This window comes from Megalops cyprinoides, chromosome 18 (genome assembly GCF_013368585.1).
Source record: "Megalops cyprinoides isolate fMegCyp1 chromosome 18, fMegCyp1.pri, whole genome shotgun sequence".
Classification (NCBI taxonomy): domain Eukaryota; kingdom Metazoa; phylum Chordata; class Actinopteri; order Elopiformes; family Megalopidae; genus Megalops; species Megalops cyprinoides.
Window position 1 is genome coordinate 29,564,381 of NC_050600.1, and position 17,549 is coordinate 29,581,929.

General features: G+C 41.0%; 1 protein-coding gene across 1 annotated transcript; it reads left to right on the top strand.

Moving 5' to 3' along the window:
• The first annotated feature begins 2,924 nt into the window (after positions 1 to 2,924).
• On the top strand, positions 2,925 to 13,508 carry chmp3 (charged multivesicular body protein 3). The gene is made up of 6 exons (XM_036551974.1): positions 2,925 to 3,278; positions 6,690 to 6,750; positions 7,187 to 7,366; positions 7,864 to 7,985; positions 9,662 to 9,776; positions 12,000 to 13,508. The coding sequence occupies exons 1-6, from the start codon at positions 3,234 to 3,236 to the stop codon at positions 12,137 to 12,139; spliced, it is 663 nt and encodes a 220-aa protein (XP_036407867.1). The 5' UTR covers positions 2,925 to 3,233; the 3' UTR covers positions 12,140 to 13,508.
• The last annotated feature ends 4,041 nt before the right edge of the window (positions 13,509 to 17,549 follow it).

Genomic DNA, 17,549 nt, shown 5'->3' on the forward strand with positions numbered 1-17,549 from the left:
TGTTTACCTTAATTAAAACATTTATTTGTCTGCAGCTTGTAAAACATAAAATGTCGACTTAATACTGTGGTGAAGCTTTCTTCACAAAGTTGGTCACATAATTCTTCCACCGGTAATACTAGCTAGCCAGCTGATGCTAACTTTACCTCAGCAATAGGCCTATGTCAGTGACAAAACAGCTGGCTAGCTAACGTTAGCTTGTTCATTAACGATCAGCGAAATAAGTAACAAGCTAACGTTATATATGAATATTTATGACATACTCAAACAGAATACTGTTCAGTAGTGGGCTATAGACAATTTGATACCGAAATAGCGTGCGGCGAGTAGGCCAATACTTCCTACGTCCTTGATTTGCAAAAGCGGTTACCTCGTGAACTTAATGTTTTGTTTTGGGGTTTTTTTTTTAGTTCAGTGCTTTTTAAACGACTGCTGTAGCTAGCTGGGTCGTCCCGGTTAATCTGCTGTGTCAACGAGCGGGAGCCCGGAGTTATCTTCGAAAATAAAAACCTGTTTAATGGGTTTACTGTGCTTGCGGTCGTCGTTTAACATGAGTTCAGCGTATCCTGAAATCATATTTTATTTAACGTACAGTAGTTTCAACAGTACGGAAACTAGCTAGCTAATAGCCTAGGCTACAGTCGCTGTTGCCAAATTATTCAAAATGTGACTAACGTGAAACTTGTCGCTAAATAATTCCACACACGCCTATCACTGTCATCTACCATACTTAGTCTTTACTCCGAAAAACGATCTAATGTCTGTGTTTTTTTTTCCCCCGGGGAGCGGGAGCATGTTTAAGGCTTAGGTTCAAGGTGATTGTGCTTGCGTGGTTTTTTTTTTTTTTTTTAATTCCTCCTGTCAGTAAAGTGGCGCCCCCACAAAACTTTTATTCTAAATTTGCTGGTTGTTGTGACACAACTACAAATAATGTATTTACTCATTTAGATAAATTATTTTATTGGAGAACCATATCTGTATGTTCATTAATACAAAATGCTGTAAGATAAGACAAGATAGAACTTTATTGATCCCACAGCAGGGAAAATCCCACAGCGGGGAATTATGTGATCAACTTTGTGAAGAAAACTTCACCACAGTATTCAGTCGACATTTTAAGTTTTAGAAACTGCAGATGAATAAATGTTTTAATTAAGGTAAACAAAAAACGTACACACAGTATGTACTGTACTTCCACACTTTCCTGTTGTTCAAGGCCATAGATTTTCATCAACGTTGCACCTGTTTTCCCTGGCTATACAGTGAAGGAAAACCTGTCTGCTGTGTGTAGTCCATAATTGGCAGTCTTCTGCTGTGATCGGATGGCATGCCATCATTACATCAAAGTGTGACATTTGGTTATGTGGATTAATGTCATACACTTTCCATCTCCACAAGGAAAATAAGTTAACTCTTATATATAGGCCTAATGAGACACATCCTAATGTTGGGTGACACACCTTCATGTTGGGCAAACTGCCCCAGATGTGCATCTCCTGTGTCCAGATGAGCTTAGTAGTAACAGAGGTGTGCAGCTTTTCTTGAAAGCACTTAAGCGGTGTTTACACGCGCATACCTTCTTATTTCAAGCCTTCCTGATATTGTTAATATTGTTGATATTCTTCAATCAAGATATATGCTCCTTTAAGGACTGGGATTACGTATACAGATATAAAATTTATAGCAAGCTGTGTCCCCCCCAATATCAAACTCTCTCCTACACCCTTGGTGGCAATGTGCAATAAGTTAAAAAATACAAAAGAAAATACAAAGAAATATATATATATATATATATATATATATATATATATATATATATATATATATATACACATATAGAAAATTGAGAACTACACCATAGTATCGATCTACTGAGTGATGGGGTTTATTGCCCAATGGTATTGGTATTATTAAACTGTCTGACCACAGTTGGGATGAATGACCTGCGGTAGCGCTCCTTCTTACACCGTGGGTGAAGCAGTCTCTCACTGAAGGAGCTGCTCAGGGCCACCACAGAATCACGCAGGGGGTGGGAGGTGTTGTCCATGATGGATGCCAGTTTGGATAGCATCCTCCTCTCACCCACCTCCTCCACAGAGTCCAGTGGAGAGTCCAGGACAGAGCTTGCTTTCCTGATTAGCTTGTCCAGTCCCTTCATGTCTTTACATTTGTTAACACAAATCTTTGTAACGTATTTGTGCCTAATAACAATAATACATGAATAGCATTATTTGGTGAGTTAGGTGGTAGATGTTTTGTGGTGATTTGGAAGTTTGTTGTTGTAGACGATTTGTCTACAGCAAAGTTCATTCTGCTGCTTTAACCGAAAAATCACAAACAATTGTCCCTGTTGGACAAGCAGCATTGGTACAAAATTTCTTACTGCTCTTCATTCTATATTGGACAAACATTAAACAATAAATATGTTGGCTAACAAACAATGTGTGAGCTGTCCATTATTGGAGTCTACCAGACACTCTTATCCAGATTGACTTACGTTAGTTATACTTAAAAAAAAAAAAAAAAACAATGTTAGCCATTTATACAGCTAGATATTTAATGACGAAACTGTGGGTTAGATACCTTGCCCAAAGGGTACAACACTAGGTACAACCTTTAAGGTAGGAGCCACTGTGCTACACTGCCACCCAGTTTAATTAAAACTAGGCCATATTCTTAGTTTAATTAAAAACATAGCTGATACAGCTGTACATGTAAAATAGCAAATGTTATAACCATAACCATTGTTACATGTTTTCTCATGAATGAAAATATGTAACGCAGCTCATACATTTACAAAGTAGAATCCCGTCAGCAGCAGCCACCACGAAGATGGCAGTCACGGTTGGACAATCACGTTCGCCATTTTAACACACCCACGAAACGACAAGCGGTCTCCGCCAGATGGCGTGCCTTAAGAATTGTGTACACCTGCCGTTGTAAGGACCTATGCCATCTGGCTGAAGACGACACACATGATGGTTGTTTCAAAGGTCTGCGAACAGTTGCGAGTGTGCTGCTCGTTTGTGAACAAAACGTTTACAACGCTTGGAACCACTGCAGAATTTGAATGCGTCCGAGGCGCGCATGTTTCCACAGGCATTTAGAGCAGCTCCTCCTGATTGACGTCATGCTCCGAGACGGAAGTCCTGCAGTGCTGTAAATAAGGCTGCCAGGCTCTGTTACGTGGGTTCATTTTAGTAGTGATCGAGAGTATTTTTCACTTTTGTGGAATGGGGCTGTTTGGCCGAACGCAAGAAAAGCCTCCCAAAGATCTGGTAAGTAAAAAAGATAAAGTGTTTTAGAAGTCCTCTGTGATTTTCTTAGCTTCCTCGCCAGAACGGACTCGGATTCAGACACTGGAAGTTTGAATCATGGAAGTGAGCGCTTCGCTGCAGCGCTGGCGAGCAGCTAGCTAGCTTATTAGCTACTATTTACGACAGTATGTGTTTGGAAATGTAAGAGTAATGATGGTACGCGACATGTAACAATATAACGTTACCCTCACTATAAATATATTTTATGTCCTGCAAGCGAGGTAGTTGTAGCTAATACAACACTTCGTAGCTGGCCCTCCAAAACAGCTGATCCATATAGCAAGAATCGGGAGTTTGTTTGCTAGCCGGGTGTGACACTCACAAGGCTCGTTACGAAAATCAACAGAATTGTAACCAGCATAGCTAGTTCATTTGGTCGAGATGAAAGCATGTCTGCATAGACTGTAACTGTTCAAATAACAACAGTAAGATAGTGTGTTTTTGTGATTACCGAGGTGTGAGGCCGGAGGTAAATTCCAATTGCTCAAGTGAGTGACCTGACGTCTGAGATAGGAACACCCGTCACTGGAAGACGAATGATTTGCTTGCGGTTGTAATGTTTTACATTACATTCAGCTGGTCACATCTCCTTGAAAACACATCGATAAAGTGCAATTTATGTAAATATGGTAAAATATGTATAAACGGCCTCAATAAGGTCCTCTCTGCGGTTCATTAGGATGGTATAATTACCTTTACTAGTTCGTGCAAAGCTTGTATTTAGGCCTAAATTACGCTCGTGTTTTTTTTTTTTTTTTTTTTTTTTGAGGCCAGTCGATTGGCGTTATGACTTTAAGTGTAATGCGCAGAAAATATTTTTAATATTTGTGTTAAAAATCACGGAACGTGCATGTGCCAAGGATAAAGGTACAAGTTTTGAGATGCTGTCTTAAGAAAATACACGAGTTATGGCAACTTGCGTGTTCCTCGAGAGAATCGCAAGTTCATTGTCGTGTGTTCGTCGTCTGTCGCTTGATAATTAAACTTTTTTTTCCGTTTGTGGTCAAGTGTCACTCTGAAATGACTGTCAGTAATGTCACGGCACAAAAACGTAGCACCTCGTGTTTTCTGGTCAGGGGTTTGTGGTCTGTTTGGGGAATGTATTCGTTTTATGTGATTATGTGTTACCTTTGATAGAAGTTATTGTTATCCGTTCTTAAATTACACCGTAAGAGTGCTTACAGACTCAGTTTACTAAGGAGCCATTCGTAACAATGAAATTCACCTGGAAGTCCATGGCTTCGCGCAAACATAGCGACGTCTTTACTATTTCATTTTACTAAGCAAGAGTGACGACTCCGGGAGATGCAGCAGTGAAAATGTGGCAAGCTTCATACGTTCTAATTACGAGGTAGCACCCTACTGTGACATGATGCGTTGCATTGTGCATGAGTTATTGAGGTGCACGCTTTGGCATATTGGCTAAAGAACTGAGCATGAGGTCACAAGTTTGATTCCCTGGTAGCACTGCTGTTGTACCTCAGAGCAACGTTTGACCTGAAAACTTAAGCAAATCTCCATCTGTGTAGAATGCTAACTGCATTAAAAGGTTCTTAAATTGACTCTTAAAACTTGTTTTAATGGTTACCAATCCCATCTTCACTTTCCCAGTTTTTCAATATGGTCACAGCAGTTTATGTATCTGTTTCCGCTAAGCTGTGCTAACTACACACTGGCAGTGCTGAGTGCATACTCAACACAGGTATGTATGGCTTTGGCCAATGACATTACGCTCATCCCTTAGCTTTAGTGTGTTTTACCAGTTTTTACTGGTCTGGGAACTAGGACTGTGACGGTAATGATTTTTTCTTCCCGCGGTAATATAGCAACAAATTGCCGCGATTTAGCGGTTTACCCCCGGCGCCGCCCTCCGACCCCTGTGCAACACAAAAAGCCAACCCATAACATTTGCACATGAACAACTTGTTTTTCTGCAAAATTCTCGGTAAGGCTGATTACAACTTAGAAAGTGATCGCAAACTTACAAATATTTTACATTTTTACATTTAACATTTTAATATTTTATATTTTAATTCACATAGTTCTGTAGGCTTTACAATAATTGCGTCTGAAGCAGCATGAATAGGTAGGCTATATGTAGCCGCATTGAAACAGTTTTAATTATTTTTCAAATCAAATGACAAATAAGATGGTAAGGGAACATTAGGCTAATGGCTTTTAAACATGCAACATAACTGAACATTCATGATGTCGGTAGGCTATCTACTACAATCACTGCTTGTATAAAGTGCTGCAAAAAATCAAAATGTACTCAATCTTTATTTTACGGTCTTTTTATTTTACGTGGCAAACACAGATGTGCTGAATGGCAAATTTCGTTTTAACCCTTTCGCGCGTACGGTCACACCGGTGTGATTAGCTGTTTAGTGCATATGCTAAAACTGGTGCGATTAGACCAGTAGATTGGAGAAATTCTAGCTAATTTTAGCTTTGAGGAAACAGCGATTTAACTCTACAAATATAGCAAATGCTAACTGAAATCTATAAGAAACTTAATAACGCAAATGAAAACAACGAACCATATAAGGTAACACGCGCGCTCTATACCATAACAACTAAATTACATGCGAAAGGGTTAAAACGAAATTTGCCGTTCAGCACATCTGCGTTTACCACGCCTTTCAGTAATTCAGCCAGGTAAATATCAGCGCTGGAATTACGGAAGGAAGTTGAGGTCAAACTTGATAATATGATTTATTTGCGTTAAAACATTAACGCGTTAAAGTTAACAGATTAACCGCGAACGAGCGTTAACGCATTAACGTTGACAGTCCTAAAATAAATTAATTGCGGTGATGCGGTAATGAGCTCAACCCCGCGGTAGGCGTCTCATGACCGCGTTATTGCGGTGATGCGGTTATTGTCACAGCCCTACTGGGAACATAGGGAAAGTTGCACTTTTTGGGGGGGAAAGGCCTATTTTGAGCTGTTACCATGATAATATATTAAACAAGTATGAATTGTCTGAAATGGTCAATATCACAGATGAATTGATTGTGGCATGATGCAGGAGGCTCAGCCTGGTCAATTCACCAGGGCCTTGCGATTTTGGTGACCCAGGCAAGATTTTGCTTGAGCACCCCTAATCTCCTCCCACCCCCCAAAACAGTGCAAAACTGCCTTACCAAAAAAAGTAATGATAAAAACAGTGTAACGTAGTGACCGTGGTGATGGACCACCACTATGGCTCATACCTTGGCCTGCCCTGGAACCTGCCATCACACTAAAGCAGAAAGACAAAGACTAAAGCACAAAGACTCAAACGGCCCCAGGGGTTTGAGAACGAAGCCAGCACCAGAGCATCAGGAGCCATGGCCACAGGTCACTCTGTGTCTGTCTCTGCACTTGCAGGTCAACGAGTGGTCACTGAAAATCAGGAAGGAGATGCGCGTGATCGACCGGCAGATCCGAGGTGAGCCCCCACAGAATGCCGGCCCTGAGTTTATGTATGATATATGCAGTACGTAACATGGAAAATAAACATGACAGGAATGTATTTTAAAAGCAATTGCAAATTTACAGATTGCTGCCACTTTCACATCCATAATTTTGTCTGAGTAGGCCATTTTCTGGGATGTGTCTTAATATGTATTATAAAATATATCTTTCAATGCATTGATCATTGCACGTATGAAAGTAGAAATAATTGATCAATATTATAATACAGACCACATATAGGCATATTAAAAATGCCTCATTTCATTTGGGATTTTATATTTTGCCATATTGTCTTCACTCACTATTGCAAAAGCGTAGTGTCTTACCAGGCAGGTAATTGGTTGTGGTTTAAATAGATTGATGTGATTGTTCGAGGTCTGACAGGAGCAATGTTATTTGTTGTGTCTCAGACATTCAGAGGGAAGAGGAGAAGGTGAAGCGGTCTATCAAAGACGCTGCCAAGAAGGGCCAGAGGGACGTGTGTGGTGTTCTGGCCAGGGAGATGATCCAGTCCAGGCGGGCCGTCAGCAAGCTGCACACATCCAAGGCACACATGAACTCGGTGCTGCTGAGCATGAAGAACCAGCTCTGTGAGTGGCCTCTCTGCATTTGAGTGTTCAGTCTCGCTCTAGCTGTCATTTGCCTTTCCCTTCTCATTGAAGGTGTACAGTGTTGATACCTTCGGATTACTTTTAAAATAAGGGGCGTAGCTGGGAATTATAACCTCCCACGGAACTTGTCACACTGCTCCTCAGTTTTGCAGTTTTGGTTTGATGCACTTAAACAAGTAGCATGACTTGAGAAGATAAAATAACATGTTGAAATACATGGAGGAAGGCACCAGAATGCACCCTTTATATACAATTAAAAGAATGTAATATGTGACAGGTTATTCTGAGACTGACTCAACAGGTCTGTGTACAGTGCAGTATTTTTCTGATGTTTGAAATATTCAATTAAAAGTTGGTCATCTGTCCACTTGACTTGTGCAAGGCTCTCTTAGTGTGTGCCTCTGAGTGTGGATCTCTGTGAGTGTGTGTCCATGTGAGTAGTTGTGAAGTCACATGCTCTGTGCCGTGTCACACAGCTGTACTGCGGGTTGCTGGTGCTCTGCAGAAGAGCACAGAGGTGATGAAGGCCATGCAGAGCCTGGTGAAAATTCCTGAAATCCAGGCCACTATGAGGGAGCTGTCTAAGGAGATGATGAAGGTCAGTGAAGCCTGTCTTTGCCTGCTTACCCACACCTGGGCCAGTGTGATCCAGGGTGATGCAGGGTCTTGGTAACTGTCAGCAGATGACATGAACAGTTTGGACGCTGGGGTATAGAGTTTACTGTGCACTCAACACAAGTGCCTTGGCCATTCCAGTCAGGTTCATTGCTAGTTCAGAGATGCAGACCATGGTGGACTGTGGTATCTGATTGAAGTGTGAAGAGAGGTGTGTGCTCCTAGTAGCATTTACTAGTGTTCTAGTAAATACCCTGCAAATACAGAATACCTAGCTACACTGTGCAGGCTATCAACCAAAGGCTTTGTTTATTTGGAGATTAAAATAAAAATTTTATGCAATCATAAGTTTATGCAAAAAAAGTCTGCCAGTCTCAACTCTATACAGCAACCTTAATAAATTAAGCTACAAAGAGATCAAGGATTGCTTATTGGCAACAATGTCAGGAATTAAGATGCCATCTTCTGTCGGCTCATTGGCAAACCTCACCGATGCCACACTCCATCAATGTTGTCATTTCTCCTCTCATGTGACTCAAGGCCCAACATTGCATATGGCTGTTTAACCCATTAAGACCGGATGCGCCATAAGTCGTTCTCCCTTTAAGGCCGGCTGCGATGTCGGAGTCTTTCTACCTTTAAAGCCGGATGCAACGTGTATGACTTTCGTATGATGTCATCGTTTTCAAGACACGTGGCCGATGAAATGTATAGTGATTCGCTGACATACACATGGGGACCGCGAAATGCATTATGGGAAATGTTGTTTGTTTTTGTTTTTAGCGCTATTAGCTTCCGGAAAAGTTGTTGAAGTTTCGCACAGCAAAATGGCTGATGATCTGAGCGAGGGGAGCAATATTGAAGCTGATTACAGCATTAATTTGGATGAGTACAACAATGACACTGATGATTTAGACTCGCACGGAATGCCTTCTGACCCACTTGAAGAGGCTCAGTGGATGTTTTATGACGAGGAGGATCTCGAGGAGGAGTTCGTTGATGCCGGACAATAATAACACTAGAAATAAAAAAAAATAGTAATGATTATGATAATGCTAATAATACAAAGTGCTAATAATAATAATAGTAGTAGTAGTGGTAATCTATGATGATGTTAATAGTAATGATAGTAAGAAGGAGAAGGAGGCTCTTGGCTGTTGGACACTGAACAAACTGTAATGTGGTTTAGTTAAAGTTGTTGCACTACCACTTTGTTTTTTGGAAAATATATCTGGAAAAAAACACAATTAACTTTTTCCTATTCAGTTCAATGTTTTTTTGTTTATTGATTTTTTTAAAAAATATTGATGAACATTAAGGAAAAGGAAGCACTTGACAATGAAAGCCACAGGTCTAAGCTTTCAGATGCTTTTTATTTCATGTCTCTACCTGCTTCAGAGGCTGAGAAATAAAGATTTTAGTAAATGTTGACAATTCTGTCAATTTTTTCAGAAAACCCTCAGGTTTTAGGAGGTGGTTTTCAGAAAAGGCTTAGGTTTTAGAAAGCTTTTTTAATAGGCAGCCTAGGTCTTAATGGGTTAATCCCAGTAGGTGTTGAGCCAAAGGGGATGTGTGTGACTAACCACTACTACAGCTGCTGCTATGTGAAAGATTGATTTATCATGACATTTAATTAATGAAGGTGGTTGTAATGCACAGGCTGGCATCATCGAGGAGATGCTGGAGGACACGTTTGACAGCATGGAGGATGAGGAAGAGATGGAGGAAGCAGCAGAGGCAGAGGTGGACAAGATCCTCTTTGAGATTACAGCAGGTACTATAACTAACCTCAGTCACACAGCAAGTACTGGAACTCACCTCAGGAACTCACCTAAGTCACACAGCAAGTGCTGGAACTCACCTCAGTCACACAACAAGTGCTGTAACCCATGTGATAATTGTAAATGACCCTTGCATATTAGACCCCTCGTCCTCCATTGTATTAATTAGGGATGTAACAATACCAAAAACTCACGATACGATGATACCACAATAAAAAGTCCATGATACGATATTTATTGCGATATTAAAAAACGAAAAATGATGACTTGAAAAAATGTCCTTTATTTAATAATAAATCAGCCTTTTTTTATTCGTAGAAAATTTTTTCCTTTTAACTTAAAGTGCTTCTGCTTTCCTTCTTTAATAAAATAAAATAAAAGTAGCCAGCCATGATGTAAGTGTGTGCAAAAAATTGGCATGAATTGTCTTTGACAATGAATGATTGAACTATGTATGTACAATTCAGGGGCGGCTCCTGCCAAATCTTTCAGGGGGCAATTGTTGCGACGATGGCTAAGGTGACTAGACATTGTCACATTGCATTGTGCAAATTAGTCACATAGCTAATAGCATATCCTAATTCTTTGGTTGCCAATTTATCCTGATTACTATGATGACTGAACAGTATTTTTCTTAATGACACCATCGAGTTGCTGAGTTGAGGTAACTTTAACCATGTTGACCTTGAATGTGACAAGATCACTGGCTGCCCCGACAATCCCTACACCAGATTACGTATGACAAATTCGTTAGTGCAAGCCCACTCAGAACCCATACAGGTTGCATTGCAGTGCCTGCAGTTCAAAAAAAAATTGCTTAACATGAGAGTCTATCAGAGCGATCTGGGCGATTTTCAACCAGACTGAAATCGCCTGAAAGGGGCGGTACTCCACGGAACACGACTTGACACTGTTAGTCCACTCCCAGAGGATCAAAATAAGTTTTATTCCGACAGAGAAGCAGATCCAATGTTCGTAGTAAAAGACAGGAAGGTTTATTTGCACAGCCGCCCGTGGGAACATCAGCATGGAGCAGAAGTTCAACAAGATTTAGTTCTTTTTTTATATAGTTACAGTAGGTACATTTACATGAGTTACAATGACCAGAGGGGTGCTGATTTTGATTGGTTTTGTGGAGCTGTGAATTGCTAAACTGCTCCCTTTCTAATTGGGTCTCTCCTGAACCTCATTGCCTAATTGGCTCCGTTGGGTTCAAACTTCGGAAGTGAAGCCCATATATGGTCATGGGGGACCCTGTGTTCTGCAGACTGTTGCCATCAAGAGGCACTGTTTGGCTCCGGTCGGATGTAGCGGCATCGCTTTGTATTCTAATACACATTGCTTGTCTCCAGCATTTGTATTCTAATTCACATTGCTGTCTCCGGATCAAACGCTGTGTCGTTCCACGGCACTGTCTCCTAACAACACTGATTGGACTATGATATTCAGAGGCAGGACAAACTGTCTAGAACAGTCACAGCTAGCGAACACTGTGGTAGAATGTGAAAGAAAAATTCCCTCCCTTTCCCCCATTGGTGGTGCGTCGCCCGACCACCCTAAGGAACAAACCGCCCCTGGTATAATTGCAAAACAAAAACAGTATAATTTTCGACAAGGAAAGATAGTAGAATGCAGTTATACTAGTGAAATAACCATGTAATATCCTGGTATATTTTCTCACAGTCCCACGACAGTATTGTGATATTGCGAAATTCAATATATTGTTACATCCCTAGTATTAATATGAACAACTGATCCAACTATAGTACCATTGTATAAATTGTACCAATTTTTGAAGAATCACATTCAGATTTGTAACTTTCTATCCATAATATGTCATTAAATGCAGATTTATTTTAACCTTTGTTGCAAAAAAAGTTCTGTAACCACTGTGCCAGACCTCTATCATTCTCATCCAGTTTCATTCTTGTTGGCACGTGTTGATTCATCTACTCACACTTGGAGGACTGGAAAGGACTTAGGTTCTCCCAGAATCCTTCACACTGGTAGTAGGAGAGTGAGGCTTCATAAACCCCTCAGTGGGTGGAGCTGTCGTGTATCATCAGTGGCGCTCTGAGTGAAACCAGTCGTATTGATTTGATACGGTCAGCATAGATTCATGTGAATGATGAGGCCTTGCTGTAGCATTAGCACACTGCAGCTCTGCTGTTCTGCACAAATACAAAGCAGCCCAACCTCTAACGGCTGTGTTTCAGGTGCTCTTGGAAAAGCCCCCAGCAAGGTGACAGATGCCCTGCCAGAGGTGGAGCCGCAGGGCGCCACTGCAGCATCGGAGGATGAGGCGGAGGAGGACATTGAGGAGATGCAGTCCAGACTGGAGGCCTTGCGGAGCTAAGAGACCTCCCCCCCACCCCTGTACAGAGACTGTCAGTGAGAGGCATTTCCCCTCCTCCACCTCCTGTCCCCTTTGGGTATTTGGCACGAAAATCCTGTACTTAGAACCAGCTCCAAGGTCTCAAGTGCTGAAGTTTAACATATAGTATGTGTCCTTACGAAAGTCAGTACAAATGTAAAATCCCAAATGCAAGGAGTATGTTGTCAGCATATGTCAAAACATACTGCATATATCAGTACATCTTAGATATTTCCATTTTTTAAGATGTAATTTTGTGGATATATGAGTAAATTGCAGAATGTTTCATAAATTACATATACTGTGTATGCAAAAAATGCCATCTAAGTATGGTGACAGTGGTGGGTATGTTTTGACATAAATTTAAAAGTATATTCCCTGATTTTTGGATTTGATACTTGGTTACATTGATACATATTCTATCAGACAAGGAACACTAAAGCAAATTGTCCACAACATGGGATTAAAAGGCAGGAATTTCTGCCACTTGACAGTGTGGTTCTTAGTTTGTGTGCAGTTATCTCTGAATTAGATATGTGTTTTTCTTTCTGAAGGCCTTCTAAGGAAAAAGTGCTATAATAAAAAACAATTCTCTATTAATGTTTTGAAAAATTTAAAATGTCTGTTTGCTGACCAGCTGTGTGACCAGGTTTTGAATATACAGGGCTCCGGTGTTCTGTACCATCCAAATCCTTGATTATCTTTATACCACACAACTGCGCAATACAGCTGAAAATACTTGCTATTGGTTTGTGTTTTAAAAATCTGTTCTAATTTTGGAAGACGAATACACCATATTTTGCTGAAACAGGGACTTCACATCAGTTATAGTTCATTTCCTTACAAAGTGAAAAAACACAAGCATGCAGTTCCCAGTAAATATTTAGCCTGCTGATGTAATGACCACCGACTCCTTACTGAGGAACTGCTCTAATGCTACAATCTGACATCATCTAGTAAACTGATCTCCTGAAAAATGATGTTGCAGACATTGGCACAAGGGAGAGAAAAATCTTTGACTCTAGTCATGATACTAAGGCGTACCTGGGAGCACTGCAAAATATCACATTAATGAATAATCATAAAGAATAAACAACAGGTGTGTACACCAATGACAGGTTTGCCAGCACATCAGTAGGGGGAGCTCCTATACAAGCATTTTACTGTGGAGCTCTTGCATTGAACCAAGATCCTGCATTAATTTTTGTCAGAACAGTAATTGCTTGTAAAGCCTGTTGACCATTGTTTGGTTCATCTATCGTGTCTAAGTGTCTTTTATTTTCAGGTCTTTTTCCTCATGAATGCTTGCTTTCTTATATCTACTAACTTCAAACAAAGTAAAGTCCTGTTGTCCAAGACTTTCAATAAGTGTTTTCATTTTTATATAGATCTTACTATCTGTATCGATTAATTATCAAAATGTGTGTTGTCAGACCCATTAATTAAAAAACTTTCTTGTCATAGCTATTGTTATGGCATACCAGGTACTGTATTCAGTATCGAGGCATCTAATGATAGCCAGTCTAGTTAGTCTTGTGACTAAATTAATACTTAATTTGATTACTTGCAATATACCGTTGGTAATGTTACTGTAAACTTTAATGGCTTATATACACTTACATACACTTATATACACTTATATGCGCTTATTACAGGGAAATAATGAATTCTTACAGTAATGTCTTGCTTTTTCATTTATTTTATGTTGGTATTATGATATGTTTGGCTCAAATCAATGCTGCTATAGTTTCACTATGTGTGCAGTAGAAGATGGAGAAATATGAAACATTTAGGGGCAGGATCATTCAGACATGTTCTCATGGAAAAAAATCTGATTAAATTTTTAGTTGCATGTTTTGCATAATTGTAATTACTGTAGGTTTCACTAAATCTTGACTTGTAGGTACAAAAATGCATTCATACACATTGACACAGCTTGATTTTGACTCCCTTTGAAGAGCACATTTTACACTCCTTTTGCAAGACATTCATCCCTTTACTGTGCACTTGGGAATCTTGGGGACTTGATATATGGTAATCTTTTGTTTCTCATTGTTTATCCTGACCTATTTGGACAGAGATATAAGAAATGGCCTATGACTACAGGCTGCCCCAACCCTTGAAACCAATTGTATGTCATGAAACGTGAGTCTGCTACTGTGTTCCCTCTAATATGTAGGACAGAAGTTTCTGAACAAAACTGCCTTCTCTAGTTTCAGGAAGCCCACTGCAGAACAGTAGTCTTCAGTGGCAGGGGCCATCAGAGGTAGGTTAGGCAATCTTATCTTCACCTTTGCACAAGTAAAGAAACTGCAGGAATTCACCAGCACTGGGCATTACTTTGGTTCCTTCATACACAGCAGCCAAGCCTGACCATATCTCAGCCAGACAGTTAAATACCTAAAAGTTCACACAATCACACCCTCTTAAAGACCAAATGAACTCATGGACGAAAATGAACTTCATCTTCCTGAAAACAGTAGGAGAGTTTTCTTTCTTCCTGACAGAAGTTCTGATGACATTCAGTTGTATTCCCTCCACCAGTGCACATGCTGTGGAACTGTGGCATGAGGTTGTGAAACATTGTTGCTGACATGGTGAGCTGCTGGCTGTAAGGGAAGAGGAGGCTCTTTCTAAAGTAGAATGTGACGAACAGACATGTTAGCAATACGCATCCTCATTTATGCGCTGATGGTCCATAAGATGTCAATCAACAGATGTCTTGGATCTCTGGAGTAGCTACCGGCAGTTGCACTTGTCATTGAGACTATGTGCATGTGCCAGCAAAGGACACTTGTTATGCCATTTGGGCTCTGCAATGCTCTGGCAACCTTTAGCTGGTGAAGAAGGCTGGCATCCCCCAGAGGGAATGTCTAGTCTACTTGGAGCATGTCCCTTTGCTCAGTGCTTCTGTCCAGAATGTGCTGGGGTGGGTCTCGGGACAGCTCTGTGTCATACAGAGTGACACCCAACACCACACAAGGCTGTGGTGATCCACAGTTGGGCCACAGCAACTAACCAATGGCTATGGAGGAGGCTCCTGGGCCTTGTGATGCACAGCCCTCTTTTCTTAGTAATTGAGAGCCCCACGGCAGCTGTTGCTATGCAGCAAGCCCAGTGGGTGTTTGTTCCCCACAGAAAACTCAGACTCAAGGTTCCTGTCTTTCATTCCTTATGATTTTCATCATTAATGTGGGTACAAGTGTCAGTACTTCAGCACCCTAGCTGTTGTTTTGGTGTTTCTACCTGTCTGCCAGTGTCATCCATGTGCTTTTGTTTACAGTTCCCATGTGTTCCGGCCCTGCCCCGCTCTCTGCCCTGTCCCCGCCCACCTGTTGTGTTGATCCTGTTCTGACTTCCGCCTGACTTCTGACTTCGTCCCTGTCAGCCACCCTGCCTTGGTTGCCTGTTCTGCCTGCCTGCCCAGTTTAACCCAGCCTGCTCCTGTTTTTGATTCCTGCTCCCTGTTTGTTCTGCCTTGGACTGCCTTCCTGGTTTTTTGACCCTGCCTGTACTGCCAGCATGAACTTGCCCTGTGATTTGAATAAAGCTGCTTGGAACTTGAATTTGCCTGGTCTGCATTTGAGTCCGTGCCTGTGCCCAGACAACAAGTTTCAGAGGCATCCTGCTGTACCAGGTTAGTTTAGTGTTACACTGAGCATGGAAGAGGTACAGAGGTGAGGCCCTGGTTGTGGTGTTTTGTTGTTTCCACTTCTATTTCCTGCCTTACATCATAGCAGCATCCATGTGCTTCTCAGAAGGCTCATGGTTACCCAGCTGGTTTACGTGCTCCACTCTTAAGTCTTGCAATGGTTAGGGATCTGCCACTGCAATGCAGATAGCATGTGTTCCCGCTTTGTGTCCCACTTCTGTTCCAACCCTTGGAAACAGCCGGAGATAAAGAATAAGAATCTGCAACAAAGTTCTGAGTGGCTGGTAGTTATGAAATGCACACAACTGTCTCATCCTGCAGGAAGGAAAAATGTAATCAGCTTTTGGTCAACAATCAAAAACATGTAAAGACTCCATATGTTAGATAAAGATATTGCAGCTTAATTAAGATTAGAAGGCTTCAATACTCCCACACTGCAATGATGTTTTTATTTTGTATATTAAAAGACCCCCTTGTCAAGAGGGAACACGCAGGCACTGAGGGGTCAAGTGTGAACAATATTGAGGCTAAAGGAAGACGGACCAAAAGAGACACTGAAAGAGTGGAAATGACACTAAAGGACTAAAAGGTGGAAGTGACTAAAATAAATCATAAGATGGCATGAGAAAGCAAGTGTTTCACTTCACAGTAATTCAGGGCTGGACTGAGAGGTTTGAAGATTAACAGTGCCGTTTGGCAATACGCACCTGTGATGGAGCTACCTGGTTGGCTGACAAGAAACATGATTATCATGGTGACCTATATATAGGCGGCAGTGGCAAGATAAAGAAAAAAACACCTTACCTGTTGTGGTTCCAGTTCTCCCCTGGGCATTCTGATTTCCTGTCGTGTAAAGGTAGGCTGGTGTTTTCATTTGGGTCCATGCCGATATGAACTGACTCGGGCAAAACCAGGCCCAGCACCACAGTGAAGATTAAGGCCTAATTTGATTTTTTTTTTTTCATTTTAAAATACTAATACATAATTTAGCCTACCACAATATGCTAAAACCAAAGTCACGTTCTAGCCTACATTTTCAAATCCACACAAATCTTGATTGGTTGTCTGGGTGAGTGCGAGCTAACTAACGTAGCGTACACTTGTTGTGGACTCTAAGTTGGCAACTTCCCATGGTATTTCAAGAAAGTAGCTAGCTTAGTTTGTTATCTAGCTTTTAACAAACAAAATGGACATCCGAAAATGGATTTAAAAAAAAAACCACGATAGAGGACCCTGGGACTAGCGTATCAACCAGCACTGACCAACCAGCCGCTCAGGACAACACAGGCAAGCCAGAAAAAACGACTTATGATACTTATATTTCTTGTTAGCCTATTGTTTATGTCACTAATAGTTTTGTTAGTTTTATAATAGCCAGCCTACAGGACAGTATTTGCCTACGATGTTGCACTGCCTGTGTTAGATTCTGTTCTTCAGTAGAGACTGATTCTTAATTTCCAGTTGCATGTGTTTATTAGCAGAGGATTCTCCATTGTATGGGTGACTTGACCTGGTGGTTGTTGCTTTAAGCACTCACTTGCTTTATGTTGTTGGAATCAAGCTCAGAGAGTCGCTATCATGCGATGGTGTGTGGATGGTACGTGTTTCCTGGGGTTTGTTGATCTGTTTGTGTGTATGTGTGTGTGTGTATGGTGTAATGATGCACTTGTTAAACGATCGTATAGCTGTGCGCAGCATGCATAATTTTTTGGGTTAAGTTGCCGCCCCCTCTCTGCATTT

Excerpts from the sequence above, each read along its gene's own strand:
- chmp3 (XM_036551974.1), top strand. The coding sequence starts at position 3,234 with ATGGGGCTGTTTGGCCGAACGCAAGAAAAGCCTCCCAAAGATCTG. Across the intron at positions 6,751-7,186 it reads GATCGACCGGCAGATCCGAG|ACATTCAGAGGGAAGAGGAG; the intron begins GTGAGCCCCCAC and ends GTTGTGTCTCAG. Across the intron at positions 9,777-11,999 it reads CCTCTTTGAGATTACAGCAG|GTGCTCTTGGAAAAGCCCCC; the intron begins GTACTATAACTA and ends GCTGTGTTTCAG.